At 36.4% G+C, this 25,144-nt stretch overlaps 1 protein-coding gene across 1 annotated transcript in view; it reads right to left on the bottom strand.

The window, feature by feature from the left end:
- Positions 1 to 25,144, bottom strand: part of USP32 (ubiquitin specific peptidase 32) — a 263,795-nt gene that overhangs the window by 206,008 nt on the left and 32,643 nt on the right. Inside the window, 1 exon segment of the mRNA XM_020991809.2 lies at positions 141 to 268. Coding sequence (XP_020847468.1) covers positions 141 to 268 — 128 coding nt within the window.

Genomic DNA, 25,144 nt, shown 5'->3' with positions numbered 1-25,144 from the left:
CAGTTCCACTGTAACATAAGAGATCAGTACAACCTTTACTGTAAAGGAAAAACAAACTATGATGGTGAATAAATGTGGGAAGAATTGGAAGACTCTGGAAGATTCAGGGTAAAAAGCAATTTTTTCAAAAAGCAATTTACCTCTGCAACTTTTGGTGGAACTCCATCCCCAAGTACTTCCCTAATGAAGCACTGTTGGCCCATGTAACATGAGAGTCCACAAGTCCTCTTGAAGGCATCTTTCAGTCGCTTCAGCTCTACATCTGTGACTGTAATTTAGAAAGAAAAGACAGATATAAAAACAGGAGAGAAAAAAGCACACTCAAAATTTTGAAACTTTTTCAACTCAGTTCCTAAGAAAACACATCTATGAACTATAAAAAAAGAGAATTCAAGGACATATTTCCATTGTCTAGATAAGTAAAAGAAGTCAGGGCATAAATTCTAGTTAGAAAATCTTTTACATAAAGTCTAATATATAAAATATGTAGAATAACAAAATATTCAGTGTCACTTGTTTAAAACTATTTGTTGCATTAAAGTGTTAATTTATTACTACTATCAGAAAATAAGTACAAGTACAAATTTTGGAAGAGACAGCAAAGAATGTAGTATTACAGCACAAATTATCTAGATCAACAGATAATTGAAAAATAATTTATATTTCACATTACACATTTTCTAGCAAAATTCAAGTATTTCTCCTGAATTATTGCAATAGCCTCCTACCTGTTTACTTGCTTCATCTCTTCCCATCTAGCCAAACCCCTCCCACATACATATGACACTTCCTTCTTGATACACAGCACAAAAACCTTCCACATTTCACACATCCTGTGTACTCCATACAAATAAACCTATTTGCCCTCTTACCCTTTCTCACCTATTTGACTGTTAATGTATCCATACATCTTCAATCCATTCCTCCCTCCTCCCCTCAACATCTAGCTCTTGAAATCTTTCTCATCTTTCAAGTTCTAGCTCAGGTGCTGCCTCTTTAATGAAGCTTTTCCTGGTCTCTCCTTCTCTTCTTCCTTTTCTTCCTTCTCTTCTCCTCCAACACCACCATCAGTACCACAAGACATCAATTCAGCCCTTAATTTAACTAAGCCTTTCGGCCTATAGTAACTTTAAAGTGTTAGGAGGAAAAAGTAACTCTCAATGAATGGCTGCCTTGCCAAAAGCCACTCTGATTAAGGTAAAGACTTTTAAAGCACACTACTTAATAAGATACTGGCCTCAGTAGGAATCAAGAAGTTATTTTGTTTAAATGCAACCAGGATAAGTATGAAATGATCAACTAGGGGGAAAAAAATCTCCATCTCAAATATCCCTGATAAGGGTTTGATATCTGAGATATATATTGAGAACTAACAGAAACACATAATGCCAAAACCCATTCCCTAGTAGAAAAGTGGTAAAAGGATATGAATCAACAATTTTCAAAAGAATTGTGAACTAATAACAATCATATGAAAGAAAATCCAAATAACAATAACAAAAATGCTCATCAAAACAACTCTGAGGTTTCAACTCACACACAGTAATTTGATAAAGAAGAAATATGATGGTAACACTCAATGTTGAAGGGCATGTGAAAAGCCAGACACACATGTATTGTTAATGGAATGGTGAATTGATCTAACTATTCTGAAAAGCAAGAGGTGGAGGTAAGGAGAGTGTATATTCCAGGAATGAGAGAACAAACTATGCAAAGGCTGAGACTCAGAAAATGGAGGAAGAGAAAAGCCATCTGGCCTGATGATAAAACAACATGAAGGAAAGTACAATAATAGATAAGAAGTCTAGAACATACATATCTCCAGAACAGGAATAGGTGTAGGTTGAAGGAATTCAAAGATGAAAAATCAGGGCAGCTAGGTGGCACAGTAGATAGAGCTCTGGCCTTGGAGTCAGGAGGACCCAAGTTCAAATCCAGCCTTAGACACTAGACATTTACTAGCTGTGTGACCCTGGGCAAGTCACTTAACCCCAACTGCCTCACTAAAAAAAAAAAAAGGCAAAATCAAAGATGAAAAATCATAGCCCTTACTTCTAAATAACATATATTCAAATACAAAGAATATATTACACATGAACGCAAATGAGTGTGATAAAAAGTTGCATGGAATAAGGGCAGAAAAGAATTCAAAATGTGGTTTACAAATATTCAAAGAGTCTTATATAGGTTGCAACATTTAAAGAGCTCTACAGCACCTGTAGGCCTTCAGTATTGTAAAAAAACAACAGAGCTGAGCACATATATAGGAATAATTAGTTAAAATAGGAAACTACTAAATCCCAAGAGAGATGAACTACTTTCCCTATTTACTGTTCTCCCAATAAAGTAAATTCCCAGTAGCCTTCCAGCAGCCTATCACCAGTGCCTTAGGGCTTAGGGCATCTCTCCTCTTTAAAATAGGAGAGGAGGGAAGAGGAAGAATACTCTGGAACATAGTAACTGGGATTCATTCTCAACTCAAAATACATTTATTTCTTAAGCCTCTACTGCCCACAAAGCATTATGTTAGATACCGAGGACACAAAGATGAAAATTAACACAATTTCTGCCCTCAAAGAGTTTATAATCTAACAGGAAGGATATGCTACATACAGAAATAAATATGCCAAGACAAAAGATGAGTATGGAGGGGGTTGAAGTGAAGGTCACTTTGACTTCAAGGATGCTGAGGTAGGGGCAGCTAGGTGGCACAGGCCCTGGAGTCAGGAAGACCTAAGTTCAAATCCAGCCTCAGACACTTTACACTTACTAGCTGTGTGACCTTGGCAAGTCACTTAACCCCAATCACCTCACCAAAAAGAAAGAAAAAAGGGGGGGGAGGGAAGGATGCTGGGGTAACTTCATGAAGAACCTTGAAGAAAAAGAAAGATTTCAAAGGGCAGAGATATTACGGGAAAGAGTTTCCAGGCACTGGGGCCAAGATAAGGCATTAACTAGTATTAAAGGGGATCAATAAAGGCCTCTCATAGAAGGTGGAATTTTAGATGAAACTGGAAGGAAGCCAGGGAAGACAGGATACAGAGACCAAGAGGAAGAGAATCCCAGACATGGAGGAGAGAGCCAGTTAAAATGCATGGGAGTGGGGAGATGGAATGTCTTATGAAAGGAAAAATAACAAGATCAAAGTCACTAGATAGAATAGTATGGGGTAGACAGATGGAGGAGAGTAAAATGTAAGAAGACTAGAAAGATAGAAGTGGCCCAGGATATTAAAGACTTTAAAAGCCAGAGGCAAGACAGAGCCACTGGGGTTGGCAGATTAGGAATATGACTTGATCAAATCAGCAGCTTAGGAAGATCACTTTGATAGATGAGCAGAGGATGGACTGGTCTGTGGAGAGACTTAAGGAAGATCAGGCAGGAGGCTACTGCAATAGTCTAGGAAGGATGTGAAGATGGCCTGCAAAAGGGTGGTAGCAGTGTCACAGGACAGAAGGAAGGTGAATATAAGTGATATTACAAAGGTGACAATTGATATTACAATACGTGACAACAGACTGCACATACGGATTGAGACTGAGGAGTTGAAGATGACACCCATGTTGTAAGCCTGGGTGGCTGGGAGGATGGCAATGCCTTCCAAAGTAATAAGGAAATAAAGAAGACAGAAGGGCTTAGGGGGAAAACATAATGAGTTAAGTTTTAGACGTGTTGACTTTAATATGTCTATGGGACAGATCCTGAGTACTTAAGAACTCACTATTTGACCAAAAAAAAAAAACTACTGAGAAAATTGGAATGCAGGATGGCAGAAACTTAGCACAGATCAACATCTCACACCTTAAATCAAGGTAAGCTCCAAATGGGTATGTGACTTAGAAGTAAAGGGTGACATCATAACAAAATTAAAGAACCAAGGAAGAAACTACCTGTCAGAACTAAAGATAGGGAAAGAGTGTGTGACCAAACAAGAGATAGAGAGGTTCACGGGAGATAAAATAAACAATTTTGAGTACATAAAAATAAAAGATTTTGTAAAACAAAACCAGAACAGTTAAAATTAGAAGAAAATTAGAAGGAAATTATGGAAAATCTTTGCCACAAGTTTCCGTAATAACAGTCTCAATTCTAAGGGGTGGGTGTGTGTAATGGAATAAAGTTTATTAAGAATAAGAATCATTCTCCCAAAATGGTCAAAGGATACAAACAGGTAATTTTCAGAAGAAATCCAAGATATCAAGTCATACTAAAAAAAAAAAGCTGTAAAACACTAATATTTAGAGAAATACAACTATAAAAAACCACCTCGCATTCAACCAATCAACAAACATTTATTAAATGCCTACTGTATGTGCCAGGTACTCTGCACATATAGTTGGATGTTTTTCGCATCCAACAGATTGGCAAAATTGACAAAAAAGAAAAATGACATATATTGGAGAGACTGTAGGAAAACAGGTACTTTAATACAGTGTTGGTAGAGCTGTGAACTGATACAGCCATTATGGAAAGCAATTTGGAACTGTGCCCAAAAAGCTATTAAACTGTGCATACCCTTTCACTCAGCAACACCACTACTAGGTTGCTGTTGTGGTTGTTGTTGTTCAGTCGTCTCATTCATGTCTAGCTCTTCAAAACTCCATTTGGGGTTTTCTTGGCAAAAATACTAGGCTGGTTTGCCATTTGCTTCTCCAGCTTATTTGACAGATAAAGAACTGAGGCAAACAGGGTTTACATGCCTTGCCCAGAGTCACACAGCGAGTAAGCGTCTGAGGGCAGATTTGAATTCAGGAAGCTGTCTTTCTGTCCACCACACCACCTAGCTGCCCACTACTAGGACCATACCCCACAGAGATCAAAGAAAGAGAAAAAGGATACATACATACCAAAAATATTACAGCAACAATTTCTGTGGTGCCAAGAATTGGAAGCTGACAGGATATCCATCAACTGGAGAATGGGTGAACAACTTATGCTGTAGTAATGTGATAGAATACTATTATGCTATAAGAAATGATAAAGGAGTCATATGAGGAAGTGCTCTAAATCATTTTTGATTAAAGAAATGCAAATTGGAACAACTCTGAGCTACCACCTCACACCTATCAGACTGGCTAATATGACAAAAAAGAAAAATGATAAATGTTGAAGAGAATGTGGGAAAATTAGGACACTGATGCACTGTTGATAGAGTTGTGAACTGATCCAACTATTCTGGAGACTAATTTGGAACTATGCCCAAAGGACAACCAAACTGTGTATACTCTTTGATCCAGCAATACCACTGCTAGGTCTGTATCCTAAAGAGATGATAAAAAAGGGGAGAAAGGACCTACATGTGCAAAAATATTTATAGTAGCTCTTTTTGTGGTGGTAGAATATTGGAAATTGAGGGGATGTCCATCAATTGGGGAATGGCTGAACAAGCTGTGGTATATGAATGTAATGGAATACTATTGTGCAATAAGAAATGATGAACAGGAATAGCTACCAGCCCTTAAGTCAGGAGGACCTGAGTTCCAATCCAGCCTCAGACCAAACACTTGACACTTACTAGCCATGTGACCCTGGGCAAGCCACGTAACCTCAATTGCCTAAAAAAAAAAAAAAAAAAAAGAAAGAAAGAAATGATGAGCAGGTAGATTTAAAAAAAACTTGGAAAGACTTGTATGAAATACAACTATAAAAAGCCACCTCGCATTCAACCAATCAACAAACATTTATTAAATGCCTACTGTATGTGCCAGGTACTCTGCACATACAGTTGGATGTTTTTCGCATCCAACAGATTGGCAAAATTGACAAAAAAGAAAAATGACATATATTGGAGAGACTGTAGGAAAACAGGTACTTTAATACAGTGTTGGTAGAGCTGTGAACTGATACAGCCATTATGGAAAGTGAAATGAGCAGAACTGGGACAACACTGTACACAGTAACAGCAACACTGTGTGAAGATCAACTATGAACGACTTAGCTCATCTCAGCCACACAATGGTCCAAGACAATTAGAAAGGACTCCTGATGGAAAATGCTATCCACATCCAGGTAAAGAACTGATGGATTCCGAATGCAGATGGAAGCATACTTTTTTCACTTTATTTTTTTTCAGTGAAACATGAGACAAGTTTCTCAGCAGAGAGGCAGGGGAATAAGAGATTTAAGGATGGATAAAGAGGTCTGGAAAAGCCACTGTGGTGAGTGGGAAAGTGGACTGTTTAAGAAGGTTTAAAAGGATTGCTTTGCCACAGTGACGGCCTTGTTGAAATTATGTAATATAAATTTCTAATGGATCAGTCAACATGATTTCATTATTTTCTTCGCTTTTAATTCAACTGTACAAGAATAAAGAGGCAAGGCAAGCAAATTAGGCAAATAGTAGGCAAAAAGTAAACAAATGAAGCCCTTGGCAGGGCAAGATTGGTAGTAGGATAAAGGCACAAAGGATTTGAGAAAAAAAACGTACAGGGGTGATGGCCTAGGAAAGAACTAAGGGGTCATGGAATTAGAGGTAGCAATGAAGACAAAGGACAAGGCCTAGTGTTATGAGGTAGAATTAGAAATGGAAAGATAACAGACTGTAACTAAATAAGGCAATTTCTGAGTTCAAATACTGAGCATCACTGATTACCTTTTGTGCAGCCTTTGCTAAATTATTTAACTTCACTGGGCTCCCAAGTTTCTTTATCTATAAAATGAGAGGGAAATGGAATAAGTAATGTCTAAGGTACCTTCTAGCTCTGATTGTGTGGGTGGCTAGAGCTAAAAGAGAAGAGTAAAATGCTAGCCAAAATAGAATATACATAAGGCATGCATGTGCAACAGCATCAAATATAACAGAAAAACAAATAATAAGGCCAGAGAAAGACCACTGGATTGATACAAATATGAGGTAATTTTAAGTATGAAGAAAGCAGTTTCAATTGTGTAATAGAAATAGAAGCCAGATCACAGGGAGATGAAGAATGAATAGGTGCAAATAGGATCAATGTAGGCTGGAGAGGGCCTTGGGGCAGCTAGGTGGTGCAACAGAGTGCTGGGCCGGGAGTCAGGAAGACTCATCCTCAAATCTGACTTCAGATACTTACTAGCTGTGTGACTTTAGGCAAGTCACTTAATCCTGCTGGCCTCAGTTTCCTCATCTGTCAAATGAACTGGAGAAGGAAATGGCAAACCACTCCAGTATCTTTGCCAAGAAAACCCCAAATAGGTTCACAAAGTCAGACAAGACTAAAAGGACTTAACAACAATAGGGAGGACCTCAGAAGTCATCTTATCCAATAAACTCATTTCTCAAATGAGGAAATTGAGGCTCAGGAGGTTACTTGCCTCACACAAGATTACAAAAGTATTAAAATAGCAAGACTAGTCATCAAAACCAGGTCTTCTGATTCCATATGGAGCATTTTTTTATTACTGCATCATGTTGTGCAAATGCACAAAGGTGGCGGGTACATTGCTAATTTAGGTAAAACAAGAAGTCCAGTTTGAATATAGGATGCACAGAAGAAAATCAATGTAAAATAAAGGGGGCAGGAATGCAAAACATACAATGAATATCATTAAAAGATCTCTAATAACTCCTATATGCTGAAATTTTTTTAAAATTTACAATAGCTTTTATTTTCATTTCAATTCTGAAGAGAAAAAAATAAAATATGAAAATTGTATATGTATAATTAGGATATTAACTAAAACTGAACATTTTTAAGAATTTTTCCTTGGGTTTAGGTGAGAATGATTAGTCATGAAAATTCTAAATCCTACAAGAATAAGTAATTTTCCTACATTACAAAGAATATTGACTCCCGAGAACATATATCTCAATATGTAATCTCAATGTGCGTGATCAAAAAATTTCTACTAGTAATCAAAAGAGTTTAGAGAACACTGTTCTAGAAGACACTAAATGGCCACAAACCTGACTAGTAAAAGCCAAAATGACAAAAACTTCTAAAGATGAATCACAAGATAAACACAAGGTAGCTAATGACAGGGAAGGTACTAGAAGGGAAGGAAGATTAAAGGACAAGTGAACAAACTTCACATTCTCTGCTCAAAACACAGACTTGAAGGAACCTAGGGCCATCTCCACAGCAAAGAGAAGACCTAGAGAGATTTCAAGAAGTAAAAAATCTTAAATTGTACAATATGAGAAAATGGAAAACTAGAGAAAAATAAAAATTTGACAAAGGTGATTTCATTTGCAAAGATCAATAATGAAGTCTTGTGAAAAATAAAAGCTTCATCAGAACAACGGCACTGTAATCCTCAAAACTAGTCCATAACTAGTCTCAAAATACTGAGGTCAGTTGGATTGAGCCTTTACCAAAGAGCTATGAGTCTTGGAAACAAGTACATGAAAAATGTAGATGTTAACAATGAGCTAGACAAATAATAATTAAATTATTCTGTACAAGAATTACTTTAAGGGGCAGTTAGGTGGCGCAGTGGAGAGAGCACTGGCCCTAGAGTCAGGAGGAAATGAGTTCAAATTTGACCTCAGACCAAAACACTTGGCACTAGCTGTGTGACCCTGAGCAAGTCACTTAACCCCAATTGCCTTAAAAGAAAAAAAAAGAGTTACTTTACTTTTAGGCAAAGGAGAAAATAATAACTCAGCTGAGCCTTGAGGGAAAGCAATAGCTACAGGTGGGGTCAGAAAGCATTTAAGGCACGGGGAACAAGCCCATAATGCTGCACAAAATCAGGAAATGGAGTGACTTTTTAAAAAATAATAATAAGGCCAGCCTTGCTAGACTGTAGAGTTCCTGAAGGGGAATAAAATATAAGAATACTGGAAAGTTAGAAAGAGTCCAGGATACAAAAGGCTTTAAAATGAGGATTTTACACTCTACCACACAAAAACAGAGGATTTTATACAAACATTTATACAAAAATAATTTTATACTGAGGATTTTATATTGCTCTTAGAAGTAACAGGGAACCATTAGAGTTTATTAAACAGGGGGTTGACATGGTACTGTTCCATAAGAAATGGTGAGCAGGTGGACATCAGGAAAACCTGGAAAGACTTGCATGAACTGATGCTGAGTGAAGTGAGCAGAACCAGGAGAACACTGTACACAGTAACAGCAACACTGTGTGATGACCAACTTTGTTAGACTTAGCTCTTCTCAGCAATGCAATGATAAAAGACTCATGATGGAAAATACTATCCACATCCAGAGAAAGAATTGTAGAGTGTGAATGCAGATAGAAGCATACTATTTTCTTTTTGTTGTTGTTGTTTTCTGAGTTTTCTTTCTCATGGTTTTTTCTTTTGTTCTGATCATTCTTTCACAACATGACTAAATGTGGGAATATGTTTAATATGATTGTACACGTACGTATAGCCTACATCAAAATGCATGCCATCCTGGGGAGGGGGGAGTAGGAGGAAGGGGGAAAATTTAGAATGCAAAATCTTATAAAAGCGAATGTTGAAGACTAAAAAATTAATTAATTTGAAAAAACAAAGTGTGTGACCACAGAGATCCAGTAAGACACAAACTGAGAAACAGCCACCAGATTAAGTAATTAAGAGACAGCTGATAACCTTAAGAAAGCAGTATCAGTTGAGTGATAAGGTTAAAAACCAGAATGGAACCAGTTGAGAAGTGAAAGGAAAGGAAGTGGAAGCAACAAGAATAATATAGAAATCTCCTGAGCAAAAACTCTAAAAATAAATTACAAAGTCACTCAGAAGCTGCCACACTGAAGATGGCATCTGGTAATTATTTCCATTTTTTTCTCTAAGGATTTCTTTAACATACATTTTTCCAGCTATCGCTTACATTTCAGCATTACATCTTGACACAGTGCCATCTGCCCCTCTTAATTTCTCCTAAATTGTTTATTCTTCCTTAGTTTATTAATATCTCGAAGTAAACATAAAAGCATTGTTTTTTAGCTTTACATGGCTCATTTTCTTTCATGGCCTCTTACCATCAATACTCAATACAGTTATCTAGTGGCATTCTTCCCACAAAATTAAAAATCTAAGTATTAGTTGATCATTTTCAGCCAACTGTAAATAAACTAAATTAAATCTATAAAATATAAGGCAGGATGTCCCCAACTTAAAAAAGAGTTTATGTTCCAAAAATTCATTTTTATCAATTGTTTCAAAATGAGAATCCAGGGCAGCTAGGAGATGCACTGGACAGAACACTGGCCATGGAGTCAGGAGGACCTGAGTTCAAATTTGGCCTCGTGAACCTAGGCAAGTGGAGACAGAGGGAGGGAAGGAGGAGAGAGAGGGAGAGAGAGAGAGAGAGAGAGAGAGAGAGAGAGAGAGAGAGAGAGAGAGAGAGAGAGAGAGAGAGAGAGATAATCCGAAAGGCAGCATAGAGCAATATGGAATCAAAAGAGCCTTGGTTCAGCCACCAGGCATGGTTCACACCTCAGCTCTGTCATTTGCTATCTGTGTGAGTCAGGCAACTAATTTCACCAATGTGGGTCTCAGTTTCCTTTATACAAAAGAGGAAGGGCTTGAATCAAATAGCTCCTAAGGACCGCTCTAGCTCTAACTCTGTGCTCCTTTACATATCTTCACATAGGGAAAGAAAAGGTGACTGTGCCAGTACAAGCCATAAAGCCATGACCAAAGTATATACAATTTCTTCCAAGTTGGAAGAGACACCTAAGAGGTCACCTAATCCAACCTGAATATGAGAATCCTTTACAACATCCAAAAGTAAGTTGCTATCTATCCTTTGTTCTCTATTGAGGAGAAACCAATATCCTCCTAAGACAGCTCACCCCATTTTGGGATGGCTCTGTTTGTTAGGAAGCTTTTCTTGTTTTCTTTGTATTAAGCCTAAATTTGTCTCTCTGAAGCTTCCCTTCATTGCTTTGAATTCTGCCCTCTGGAAGTGAGCAGAAAAAAATCTAATCCTTCTTCCACATTTCAGCCATTCAGATCCTTGAAGCCAGCTATCATTCCACCCCACTCCCTCCCAAGCCTAATCTAGTCCAAGTTCAACTTCCTTTAACTTATTCTTATATGGCAGCACCTTCAGGTTCTTCACCAACCTAATCACTATGCCTATGGATACCCTCCACTCTACCAATGTCCTTACAGCACTTAGCAGAATGTAGGCATTTTAATGCTTGTTAATTAACTACTTTCCCAAAATAAGATTCCCAGAGCCGAAGACAGTATCCAGCCACGGTCTGACCAGAGCAAAGCACAACAGAACTAGTATCTTCCTAGTCCCAGACACTATGCTTCCTTCCTTTCTGACTGTTCTTGTTCAGTCGTTTCAATCATGTCTGACTCTTCATTATCCCATTTTGGAGGTTTTCTTGGCAGAGATACTGGAGTAGTTTGCCATTTTCTTCTCCAGTTCATTTTACAGATGAGGAAACTGAGGCAAACATGGTTAAATGACTTGCCCAGGGTCACACAGCTAGTGTCTGAGGTTAAATTTGAACTGGGGTAGATAAGTTTTCCTGACTACAGGTCCAACACTTTATCCAGTGCGCCACCAGCTGCCTCCTTTCTTAATGCAGCCTAAAAGCTTAACCCGTTTTCTGGGTGCCACATTACACTATACACTCATACTCACCTTGCCTTCCACTGAAACCTCTAATCTTTTTCAGTCTCCTCTAGCCAAATTCTTCACTTAAACAAACAGATAAGTACACAAAACATGGGGTAAATCTTATCCCAAACCCTTAGCCTTTAACAAAATGAAACCAAAAAAAGCCAAAAAACAATTCAACTCATTAAACAGAAGCATGAGATAGTGCAGTGGTCTCCAAATTGAGACTCCTAGACTTCCAACACCATGGCATGACCCCAAAGAGTGTGCAAACCAACTGGAGGGTAAAAAAATAAGTCAGTTAATCAGAGGATTTAGCTCAAAGAAAGCCATACCTACACTTCATAAGAGACAGGTAGGTGGCCCTTGTAGATAAACATTAAACCTGAAGTCAGGAAGATCTGAGTTCAAATCCTGCCTCAGACCCTTCCTAGCTGTGTAACCTTGGAAAAGTCACTTGACTTCTGACTGCCTCAGTTTCCTCACCTATAAAATAAGGATAAAAACAGCAACTACCTCCCAGAATTGTTATGAGGATAAAATATTTATAAAGCACTTGGCAAACCTTAAAGACCTATATAAATACTAGCTATCACAAATTGCCACATACTACATCTTCTACCACTATGCACTCTCAATCTGCCCACTTTCTATGCCCAGTGCCTGCTCCTGAGGGAGATTATACCTAATCACTACCCAGGTACCCACAAAAGCAGTGATGCAGAATTGTGGAAAAAAATCACTGCCTCCCAACAAAGAAAACCTCTCTTCCCTAGATTTGGGTGTCCGTTAGTAAGAGCACATCCCCAACTTCCCTTTATGCTTTTTGGAGGGACTACATATGCAGGCATAGATAGGTCACAGATATGATTACATTCTCTTTCTCCCAAAACTCACCTTTCTCTAAACATTCTTAAAAGTCTGTTCAGGGCTGACTTCAGAAAAACATGGAAAGACTTGTATGGTCTGATGCTGAGTGAAGTGAGCAGAACCAGGAAAACGTTGTATACAGTAACAGTCACGTTGTGCGATGACTAATATTGATAGACTTAACCCTTCTCACTAATACAAGGATCTAAGACATCTTGAAAGGCCTCATGATGGAAAATGCTATCCACAAAAAAGAAAGAACTATGGAATTTGAATGCAGATCGAAGCATACTATTTGCAATTTTTTTTCTTCCGTTGTGTTTTGTTTCCGCTTTCTGGTGGTTCCTCCTACTAGTTATAATTCTTACTTACAACATCGCTAATGTGAAAATATGTTTAATAGGAATGTATATGTATAGTCTATATCAGATTGAGCGCCTTCTTGGTAGGGAGGTGGAGAAAAATTTAAAACTCAAAAGCTTATGGAAGTGATTGTTGATTAATTCAAAATGAAATAATTTTTTTTAAAAAAAGCTGTTTACAACTTCCTTGTCGTATACTATTCCTCACTCTCCTTTACCCCACATATCCAATCAGTTGTCAGATTTTGTCATTTCTACTTCCACAACATCTCCTCAATATGTCCTCCTTTCTAATCAAACAGCCTCAACAGGTCCTCAACACCTGTCTCCTGGATTACTGTCATAATCTTCCTTACTGATCTCCTTTCCTCTACTCTCCCCTTTGCAAACAACCCAAGTGATTTTCCTAAAATTTCTGATCACATCATTCTCCCCAATTCATGAAACTCTTAGGGGCTTCTCTATTGATTCTCGAATCAAATACAAACCTCTCTGTCATTGCAAGCCTGTCACAAGTTGGCTTCAATTTATCTTTCCAGTCTTATATATTTTTTTTCCTTTTCTACAGAACAGAGTCCAGCCAAATTGACATTTTGTTGTTCCTCACACTTTTCTAAATAACTAAAATTTCCAAACATTAATAGGAAATTAACATATGATATCATACACTAAACAGAAGTAAAGGACTGGATTTATATTAAAAATTTCTACTCAGCTGAAATAAAAAATATTCAATTTTGTTTGTTTTTGCATTGTCTGGTGATGATTTACAGAAAAAGGACTCCTGCTGAAAAGTTGTTCTATTTACTATTATGGACTATTATTTGATTACTGTATTGAATATTCACTAAAAAAATTTTTTAAAGAAATTCACCTACTTGGCTAGCTACATTGATAAAATTAGCTGAATAATTAATCACCAACCATTATTTATAAGTCTGTCCTATCCCCCAGGGTTTCAACAGAGATATCTGAAAAATAATGAAGCATTCATTCACATTGCTCTCAATAAAAATATTATTCATAATATTTTAATGGGAGCAAAAATTTTATATAAGGAATAATTTTTTTAGAAATTAAATTATTTAATCTTTATCTCATCCTTTTTAATGTATATTTTAGGGTGTGTTTTCTAATATACTAAAATAATAGCAATAATTTATAAATTTATGAATATATTAATTATATCAATATATTAATAATAACAAATATAAAAATATTTATAAATTTATGAATATATAAATTTACATGTGTTGGTAGGGGAGTCTCTTTTTATAGATAAAACACATATATGTATATACATATGTATCTGTACGGATTTGCTTAGACGTGATCAAAAAAGTTTGGAGAGATCTGGCATAGTGAATAAAGAGCTGGCCTCAAAGTCAAATGACCGGGTTCAAGTCATTCTTCTAAAACGTATTTTTTTTTAATGTGATACTGAGTCATTTAACCCTCTCAGTACTATAGGCAACTGTCTAAGGCTGGAAGATACCCAAAAGAAAAATTATCTGTATTGATATAGAGAGTTTCTAATACCAATGAAATCAAAGGTTCAAACAAAAAAAAAGTTGCTATAAGAATACAAAAATGATACCTGTCTTTGTTTGAAACAAATGACTTAGACATAAAGGGTAACACCATGAGCAAATTAGGAGTAAGAAATAAACTACCTTTGACATCTTTGGAAAGGAGACATCTTGATTAAACAAGGGATGGGTAGGATCACAGAAGCTAAAATGGAAATTTTTAATTGAATAAAATTTAAAGTATTTGCACAAACAAAACCAATGCAGCTAAAATTAGAAGAAAAACAAATAAGTGGGGTGAAAACTTTGCAGTAAGTTTCTCTGATAAAGGTCTCATTTCTAAGCTAAATAAGGAAATTAATAATATTTGTAAGAATAGGGGCAGCTAGGTGGCACAATGGAAAGAGCACCAGCTCTGGAGTCAGGAGGACCTGAGTTCAAATTCAACCTCAGACACATAACACTCACTAGCTACGTGACTCTGGGCACACCAAAAAAAAAAACAGAAAAACCACAAAGATTTGTAAGAATAAGAGCCATCCCATAATTGATAAATGGTCAGAGGATATGAACAAGCAATATTGTAAGGGAAGAAATATAAGGTATCAGTGGCCATATGGGAAAAAACTCCAAATCATTAATTATAAACAGTGACAAGAAAAGTAAAGCAACTCAGGTTTCAATTCACATTCTTCAGACTGGAAAAACTGACAAAAAAAGAAAAATAACAAATGTCTGAATTGCTATGCACTGGTCTACCTATTCTGAAATGCAATTTGAGTTTTTGGTGTTGTTTTAAATTCAATTTTATTTTATTTTCCGTTTCAAACTGTCTCCCTACCCCAACTTTACCTATTAAGAAGAAAAATAAAAACCATTACAGAGATGTACAGACATGCAAAACAAATCCCCCCATTAAACACGCCCCATCCCCATGAAAAAAGGCAAGAAAAAAAGAAGACAATACACTTGAATCTGCATTCTGAGTACATCAGTTCTCTTTCTGGAAGTGGTTAATATGTTTCATCATTACTGCTTTGAAACCGGCTGTGCTGATGAGTCTTTCAGACCTTATTATCTTCACAATGTTGATGTTACTGTATAAATTGTTCTCCTAATTCTGCTTACTTCACCGTGCATCAGTTAAAACAAATCTCATATTTTTCTGAAACTTTATTTCTTTCTTGCGTGTGAGAGAAACAATTAATTAAAACTTATTTTGATTGAATATTTGCTTTAAATATCTGGAACTTAACAAATCCAGGTATATTTTTCTTTCCAGAGATTTGATTTGTCAGGATGTTTTCCCCCAAGTAGGTTTTTTAATATAAAATTAAGTCCTACTTTTCTAATAGCTGATTAGTTATATACAACCAAGTCTTACACAGCAGATAAAAGGAGTTTCTGCTTCACAGCTCTAAGATAAACAACAGTGTACATGATGGTTGGACTCATCTTTCTGCATATGTTTAGGTACATTCAAAAAATAAATTTCTTCCCATGGACTTAAGCCATAGTGCTTTATGGGTCTTTCCTGATGCTTTTAGTGCTACTAGTGAAAACAATGGTTCCAAAACCATCATGAATGGTCTTATTCTTAATTTTGTCAGAAAAAAAAAAGAACAAAGTCAATTACTATCCAGAATGGGCACATATAGTTTTAATTCCAGTTGAGGGAAAAGTTCTAAACTGCATATACTCAAAAATCACCAATGTTATTATGGGAAAAGTCATCATCATTTCTTACAGCACTGGGTCAAAGGGTATGCCCAGTTCGTTAACTTTTTGGGCATAGTTCCAAGTTGGACCTATGCCCAAAAAGTTAACGAACTGGGCATGCCCTTTAACCCAGCAATACAAATACTAGGCCTAAATCCCAAAGAGAAGAAAAAGGAAAAGGATCTATATACACAAAAATATTTATAGCAGCACTTTTTGTGGTTGCAAAGAACTGGAAACTGAGGAAGTGTAGATCAACTGGAGGTTAGCTAAATAAATTATGGCATATGAATGTCACAGATTATTACTGTGCTTTAAGAACTGACAAAAAGGACTTTTAAAGAAACCTGAGAAAACTTGTACAAACTGATACAGAGTACAGTGAGCAGAACCAGAACAATAACATTTACAATAACACTATTAAGGATAAAAAAATATTCAAAGACTTAAGAAAGCTAGAGGGAGGGGCAGTTAGGTGGCACAGTAGATAGAGCACCAGTCCTGGAGTCAGAAGGATCTGAGTTCAAATGTGGCCTCAGACCAAACACTTGACACTTACTAGCTGTGTGACCCTGGGCAAGTCACTTAACCCCAACTGCCTAAAACTAAAAATTTAAAAAGAAAGAAATCTAAAGGGAGAGGTGTTAGATGGGTTATCTATCTGGTAATCTTAGGGCACACAATGTAGAGACAAGTCCAAGTAACTATATAGGTCCCTGATTTCCAGATGGTCAAGGTTTCATTCTATATTTTGCTGTATTAAATAAAATTTATCCTATATCTGAAAAAAAGCAATCAGTACAATATACAGTTTATGGTTTGCTTTTTTTTAAATGAGGCAATTGGGGTTAAGTGACTTGCCCAGAGTCACACAGCTAGTAAGTGTTATGTGTCTGAGGCCAAATTTGAACTCAGGCCTTCCTGACTCCAGGGCTGGCACTCTATCCATTGCACCACCTACCTGCCCCTACAATATACAGTTTAATCAAAAGAAAGAGAGAGAACAATGCTCATCATTATCCCACATGTTAAGAGTAAAGTCTTACATGTACTCAATTTGGAGAATCCATAATTTACAAAGCAGATGTAACTCCCACTGTCACAAAAAAGACCATGTTTTACTTCTTCACAGAACCATAGTGTTTAAAGCCTGACCCACAGGATAGTAATGTAAATGAACTAATCAGATTATTCCAAAGGATAAAGAGTTCGGGCAGTTCTCACTACCTATCAGATTCATGGCTCCAGATAATCTAGATACCTCAAACTGAATGTTTAAAACCACAGTCATCTTTTCTTATAATTTATGTTATTTCTGAAATGAAGCATGAACAACCAGCAAGAAGAAAATGTTGTACCTGGAAAAGAACTGTAATAATGAAACCCACAGATAATGGTACCCAGTCATCTGACACTGGTTTCCACTTTCCTCTACTGAAAATCTCCAAAAGCTGCAATTTTTGTTTTTAAAACTGAATTTCAAAAGAGTGAAAGGTGGCTAATCTATTTATACAGAGCTAAGAAATTTAATTGAGTTTTCTTGAAGAGCAAACATCCTGGAACCACTAGTCTTGGACTTCAGAAGTATATTTTCCTTATAATCCATTTTTTATTTTGTTGCCAATATGCTTTATATAGTCATTGTTTTCAGTTTTTAAAGCAAAAGTTCTTAACTTTTCTGTGTCATGGATGTCTCTGGCAATCTGGTAAAGCTCACAGATCCTAAGAATAATGTTTGTTTCCTATACTCCTAACTGAAGGAAATGCTAAATTTCAGTTAAAGGTTAAGTGAAAATAAGTATGTTAAGTTTTTCCCATCCAAATTCAAGGATACCCTAAAATTTATCCATGGCAAGAGACACTAAGAATCCCTAATTCTAGAACTTCCCAATTTAAACTCAGCCTTCAGACAAAAATGTCTCTCCAGACATTATTTTAAAAGTGCTCTTTTAATTACCACACAATGACAAGCATGTCAATTCACCCAAAAGGTTTCACAAATGGAGGAAACACAAGACACACCAAGGTTAAATGGCATACGTAAATGTCATATTTCAATTTAGTCAATAACATATAAACAATTTTCTTACACTTGGAATCTACACTGGGCATCTTACCAAGTATATGGAAGATACCTTATTGGGAGAAAGACATTAAGGATGAATCTGATCTACTAAATCAAATGCTTATTATTCTTATAAAGTTCGGCGAAGAAGAGAAAATAGGCATATAGATCTATAGTTACTATTAGCCTCTTAATTTCTCCCCTTTTTTTTGGTTGGGTAAGAGCAATATTCATGACTTTTTCACATCTTTAAACATATTCTCATTGCTCTTAAGAACTGACCCGTCAATGTCTTCAAAACTATGTCACCTCCAGCACAACTGCAGATGTACTTCTTCACATCCAGCTATTCTTTCCACTTTTATTCTCTCTAATGCAATTTCTACCTCTTCATATAGGTAGGAGGCATGATGATAGAGTACTGAACCTAGAAAGGGGAAGATCTGAGTTCAAATCCAGCCTGGGCAAGTCACTTGACCTATCTGCCCCAATTTCCTCATCTCAAAAAAAAAAAAAATTCCTCATCTCCTCCTAGGGGGGTGAAGATCAAATGAGATTACATTTGTAAAGTGATTTGCAAACCTTAAAAGTGTTATATAAATGCTAGCTGTCATTATCATCATCATTATTATTGTTACTATTATTATTATTACTACTACACAAACGGTTATTAGAATCCAAATGTGATCATTCTGCTATCAATGATGCAGAAAATTCTGGGACAGATTCCATTGATAGATGGTGAGATCTTCCAAATGTTCTTGTTTGAAGACAGATGGACTGGTGATTGCTTCAAGATTGGGAACATCCTCTCTCATCCTAAATGAGATCTACACTGACTTAAATCAGGGATTCCTAACCTATTTTAGGTCATATGCAACTCCTCAAACTAACATTTTAAAATTCATAAAATGAAATATTTAGCATATTATATTAAAATCAAGTATAAAAAAAATTTTAAGCCCTAACTTAAAGAAAGAGTGGTACAGGATAAAAAACCAGTCTCTGAGTCAGAAACACTTGGGTTAAGTTCTACCTCTGACACATAACTGCTGCTTTGCCCTGGACAAATCTCTTAACCTTTCAGCGTCCTGGGCAATTTTCTAAGACAAAATTGCAGAACAGTAGCTGAGTTACACTTGTGGAAAGAACTTTTTTTTATTTAAATTTTTTTTAAGGCAATTGGGGTTAAGTGACTTGCCCAGGGTCACACAGCTAGGTAAGCGTCATGTTTGGTCTGAGGCTAGATTTGAACTCAGGTCCTCTCGACTTCAGGGCCGGTGCTCTATCCACTGTGCCACCTAGCTGCCCCCAAGAACTTTCTTACCAGGAGCTCCCTATGCCAACGAAATCACAAGTTCAGAAAAATAACTTAAGGGAATTCAATCTAATTACACAGACAAGAAAAAGGAAATAGATGAAGAACTATCCAGATGACGAATACAGCTAGGTAACAACCCACAGCACTGATCCATAACTTGTACAGATAAAAGAAGAACAATAAACAGAGCTCAGAAATGAATAAGAGGAAGAAAACACACTGGTTTGCATTTGGGGAAAGTTCACAGTACTTTCAATAACCCCCAACTTCTCCCTGAAGGAAAATCCTATCTTTATAAAATACCATTATTCTTCCAATGGTGCTATGTATGAATTATGGAATACCACAACTTCCAAAGAATCCAAATGACAAGATATCTCCAAAGAAAACCACAGATTTGGTGGATATAAAAAGGCTGTAATACATCAAAAAGGTAAACTGCAAGCATGTATTTTTGTTAACTTTTTTTTAGTATTTTATTTTTATTTTTCCCAAGTGACATGTAAAAACATTTTTTAACATTCATTTTTAAAGCTTTTAAGTTCCAAATTCTCTCCCTTCCTCCCTCCCCAACCTCCTCTCATTGAGAAGGCAAACAATAACATGTAGGTTATATATGTGTATAAAAAAACAAAAAGAACCAAAAAAACCATATATGTGTAGTCATGCAAAACATATCTATAACAGTCATGTTGGAAAAGAAAACAAAGAAAGAAAAAACTCAAGAAAAATAAAGTTTAAAAAAAAGTATGGTTTAATCTGTATTCAGACACCATCATCAGTTCTCTCTCTGAGGATTGATAGCATTTTTCATCATAAGTCCTTCAGAGTTGCCTAGGGTCACTGTACTGCTGAGAATAGCTAAGTCATTCACAGCTAATCATCTTACAATATAAGCATATTTTTTTAAAATGCAACATGTGATCAGAAAAAGAAGTGGGTCAGTCATGTAACAAGACAGACAGTTCACATGTTATGCTGATATAATCTCTGATTTTTAGCAGACTCTCAACCCATTAAGTGGGTCCCCTGAAGAAGATTTGTGGGAAGAAAAGGATAAGAGTTACATAGAATAAGAAGGCATAGTTAGATTACAAGCTGTATCAACAGAAAGAGAAGCTACATCATCAAGAGCATAGATTCATTAAAGCATATAAATTCCTCCCTGAATAATGTATGCTTAATGTGAGTTATGGTATCTCAAAATAAAGACTAAAAATTGTTTGGATGTATGTCAGAATAATTTATGTCTCTCCACTGAAACCTTCTGAAATTGCATTTATTTTATTCCTCATCATCAAAAATTGCCTTATGTCACTACAAATGTATGCTCAACAGGAAAAGTTTTGTCCCAATCAAGTGTGAACTTCTTGAAGTCCGAGATTACCATTTATATATCTTAGCCCCCAAAGTACTTTGTCCATAATACAGGGGTCAATAAATATTTTGCTAACCAGCTGAAAGATACCAAATACCACTAACAATGGTTTGGTTTCAAAGACTTGGAGGAATTATAACAATGGATTATTTAGGGGGTAACAGTATAAATATAACAGGTTGTCCCTTATCCCATTTTCAATTCTGTCATTGTAGCTGAGCCAAAACTTTACAAACAAATGAAAAATAGCCATTGTACAAAATGGACAGGCAAGAATGGATTGTAATCACCACACTGGTGACATCACGAACCTATTTAGAGTTTTAATAGAAGACTCCTGTTTGCTTTTCTTTTAATGAAGTATAAAATATCAGCAATCATGACTTGGAGACATGAGGTGCATGGAGACATGCAGGGACATAAAATGGCAAGAATACGTATAACCAAGCAAGGCAAAGGTCCTACAGTATTAACAACAATTAACAAATGGTCAACCATGTGTTATATTGATATCCAGAAGATATTAAGAGACCCAGACAGAGGCCTCCAGAATGCTAAGTAAGCCTACCCTCCCATGGAGAAGTTTTAGAAAATCAAACAGTATAAAAAGGCAAAGATTGGACTGCAAACTACAAATTGAGATAATGAGAACACAGATCCATTAAATTATTCCTATACTCCAATTAAGCAGAAAAGGTTTAAAAGAAGGTTAAAAAAAAAAACCCTGATTCTAAACTAGAAGAATGCTCAAGGATGTATAGTTCTCAAAAAAAATAAAATTCTAATATTACAATCACAAATTATAACAATAAAGAAGGAAAATCAGCACCATCTAAACAAATCAATATGCCTGCATAGGAGGTTTTCTGATGAGCCCACATTTTTAGAAGCCACGTGAAACATAGGCATGAAATCAAGGAATAACATAAGAGTAGCACAGACCTATAAAAATAGTCAGGGAAACTAAAGCAAAAAATGAGCTAAAATTTATAAAAAACTGTTAATAAGGACAATACAAAAGGAACCAAATTAATATGCAGATGCCATCACCAAATCACTGCTAGTAATCACTGAGGAAAGACAGAAGATCCATCCCTGCTACAAAAGGAAAGTTACTTAAGAAAATCGAAGGGGTAGGGAGGAAAGGGGAATGTTCAGTCAAGATGACAGAAAAAAGACCTGAGCTCTCCCAAATTCTCCTCCAAACAACTTTAAATAATGCCATAAAACAAATTCTGAAGAGGCAGAACCCATGACAGGACAGAGTGAAACAATTTTCCAGCCTAAGACAACTTGGAAGGTTGGCAGGAAAGGTCTATCTCACTAAGGTGAGAGTGGAGCACAGTCCGGTACAGGCTGCACCAACACAGGCCTCACCCCAGCAAACCAGCAGCAGGCCATGGGGGTGACTGATTCAGCAACAGCAGAGACTTCCAGAGCTCTCAGACCACAGACAGAAAGGAGTTCAGGTCAAGACAACTGGTAAGAAGAAGATTACAGGGGTCACTTTGCTGGCACTGAGCATAGGACTCTGTTGCATTGCCTATACTCAGATCACAGGTGGCAGTCCCAGCACAAGGAAGAACACTAGCACACCAGAGTTCACAGGCACAGGGGAGCATGGGATGCTGGGTCACAGCTCCAAGGTGGAAAAGAGTACTTGTGGGCACTCACAGACCGGAGCACAGGCTAGGAGAGCAGGTAACACATCAAGATCGCCTTCTAGCAGTAAGTGCCTAGTTGAGATTGGGTAACAACAATCCATAGAGAGAACCAGGAGAACACTGTGCACAGTAATAGCAATACTACACAATGATCAGCTATGAATGATTTAACGATTCTCAGCAATACAAAGATCCAAGATAAATTCTGAAGGACCTATAATGAAAAATGCTATCCACCTCCACAGAATGAGCCGATGGGAATCAGTTCTGAATGCAATCAAAGAATACTATTTTTTATTTTATTTTTCTTCAGTTTTTCTCTGTTTTCTTTCACAACATGACTAATATGGAAATACATTTTAAATGACTGCATATGTATAACCTTTGTCAAACTGCTCGCCTTCTCTTTTTTTGGGGGGGGCTGGGCAATGGGGTTAAGTGACTTGCCCAGGGTCACACAGCTGGTAAGTGTCAAGTGTTTGGTCTGAGACTGGATTTGAACTCAGGTACTCCTGACTTCAGGGCCAGTGCTCTATCCAGTGCGCCACCTAGCTGTCTCTTTTTATCCCAATTTTAAGACACTGCATTTACTATATTAAATTTCATCTTATTAGATTTAGCCCATTATTTTAGTTCATCACTATCTCTTTGCCTCCTTACCCAGGAGAATTCAGTTTATTGGCAGTGCTCCAAGCTTTGTATGACCTGCAAATTTGAAAAGCACGCTATCTTTTAGGTCAACCAAATCACTGATAAAAATATGGAATAGGACAAGATTAAGGACAGCTCCCTGGGACACACTCCCCGCTCCCAGCAATTCATTCCTCCCTACCTTTAGCCTCAAGCCAAAGAATTCTAAAGTCACCTAATCGCCTAACTAAAGTACATTCTCCATTTGTTCCATAAGGATATGCTGAAATTTAAGTATACTATATCGACCACATTCAGTTGCTATAGACAAGAAGGAAGAAAGAGACATAATGATCTTGATTTAACCAAGGTTTCTGATGCGGTTCTATATCGCATTCTCATGAAGGAACCAAGAACATGGAACTGATGCAGGAATTTGCTTTGCCTGACCACACCACACATATTTGTAAGGAGGTTTTATTTGTCTTGCTTTCTCAATGGATAGGGGAGAGTACAGGGGAAGGGAGATAATTTGGAACTGAAAATAAACCAACCAAGAAAGTATGATTAAATTGTACCATGATTAGTTGGGTAAACAAATGATTAAAAGGAGATATCAATAATGTAATATCATTCCGCAGGAATTTTTTTACTCAAATAGTTTAACTCATAGGCCCACAGGTCTCAAGCCATACATCTAATCATCAATGATTTAAATATAAAATTGATATATGCTTTTCAAATTCAAAATGTATATTTAAAGGATGGAAAGTGATTTTAATAGTCAAAGCTATATTACTTCATCCACTTCGAATTACTGTACTTCAAAAAGTATATAGACCTACAGAGCCTACAGATAAGACACTGAAGTGATTATAAGGAAAACCCACATTATAAATAAATGTTAAGTATGAGAGATACCCAAGCTTAAAAGAGATGGCTAAAGGTGGCAATTACTTTATTAACCATATAATGAAAAATTTCCAAAGAGGTTTCTTAATAACTGCACTTATAGCCAGCCTCTCTGACCTTACATAAATCACTTAACTTCCTTAGGTCTCAGTTTGGTCATCTATAAAAGAAATTGAACAGGACTGACTAGTAAGTGGTAGATTAAGACTAAAACTTTGGTCTTTTCTTCAAATTATATTCTCCTCCCATTATACCATGTTGTCTAACTGCAGAAATATTTCTGAGCCAATCACATTAGGTAAAATAACAAGCACAAAAAAGGTTGAAGTAGGACATAGAAAAAAATCTTAGCATTCCATTTGATGTCAATAATGTGGGGGGGACTTATCAACATAATATACTCTATACTTCTCACTCTACAAAATTTGAATGTTCTCCAACACCCTTACCAAGAAAGCAAGATTCTATAAATAAGAGGTGTGTCTCATAGACAAAGACAGACTCTGTTGTGAGTTATTATTATAAAGTAATCAAATTATATATAGGACTACTCAGCAAAACAAGTTTTGTAGCCTCATCAAGTATATTCAAAGGCTCAAAAATCCTGTATTCTATATCCAGTTCTGCCTATAATATAAAAGTTAAGCATTAACTCATTATATCTTACTTTACACACTCCTGATTAAGAAGTCAAGCAGTTCCAACTGCAGTTCCAACTGTTATAGAAAGAATGCTAGATTTAAAATCAGAGTATACCTAGGTTCAAATTCTACTTCTGTCATTCAATCCTTGTGTGACCTTGAGCAGGTTATCTAACCTTTCTGAGAGTTAGTTTCCTCATTTGTCAAAGGAAGAATTTGTACTAGATGGTTTTCAAAGTCCTATGCAGTTTCAAATCTATGATCCAATGATGCATTTTTATAAATCAGAAAAAAATCACTGGGATAACAAGTTACAAAAAAAGCAGTCCATTTCTCAGTGAAAAGAAATGAATAAAACTGAGATTTGTTCTACTGTTTGCTATGCATGCTACAAAATGGAAAGAACTAAGACTTTCTTTTTTGGTCAAACATAAAAACAATGGAGTTTCTCTGTTTTTGCTGCTGCGTCTGACTACAAAGAAATACCATTGGCAACAAATTAGCAACTTGGCAACCAACACAGTTATCACTTCAGCAACAAAA

This window comes from Phascolarctos cinereus, unplaced genomic scaffold (genome assembly GCF_003287225.1).
Source record: "Phascolarctos cinereus isolate Bilbo 61053 unplaced genomic scaffold, phaCin_HiC Scaffold_5;HRSCAF=322, whole genome shotgun sequence".
Classification (NCBI taxonomy): Eukaryota; Metazoa; Chordata; class Mammalia; order Diprotodontia; family Phascolarctidae; genus Phascolarctos; species Phascolarctos cinereus.
The sequence above is the reverse complement of the archived record's forward strand: the minus strand, read 5'-3'. Positions and strand labels throughout refer to the sequence as shown.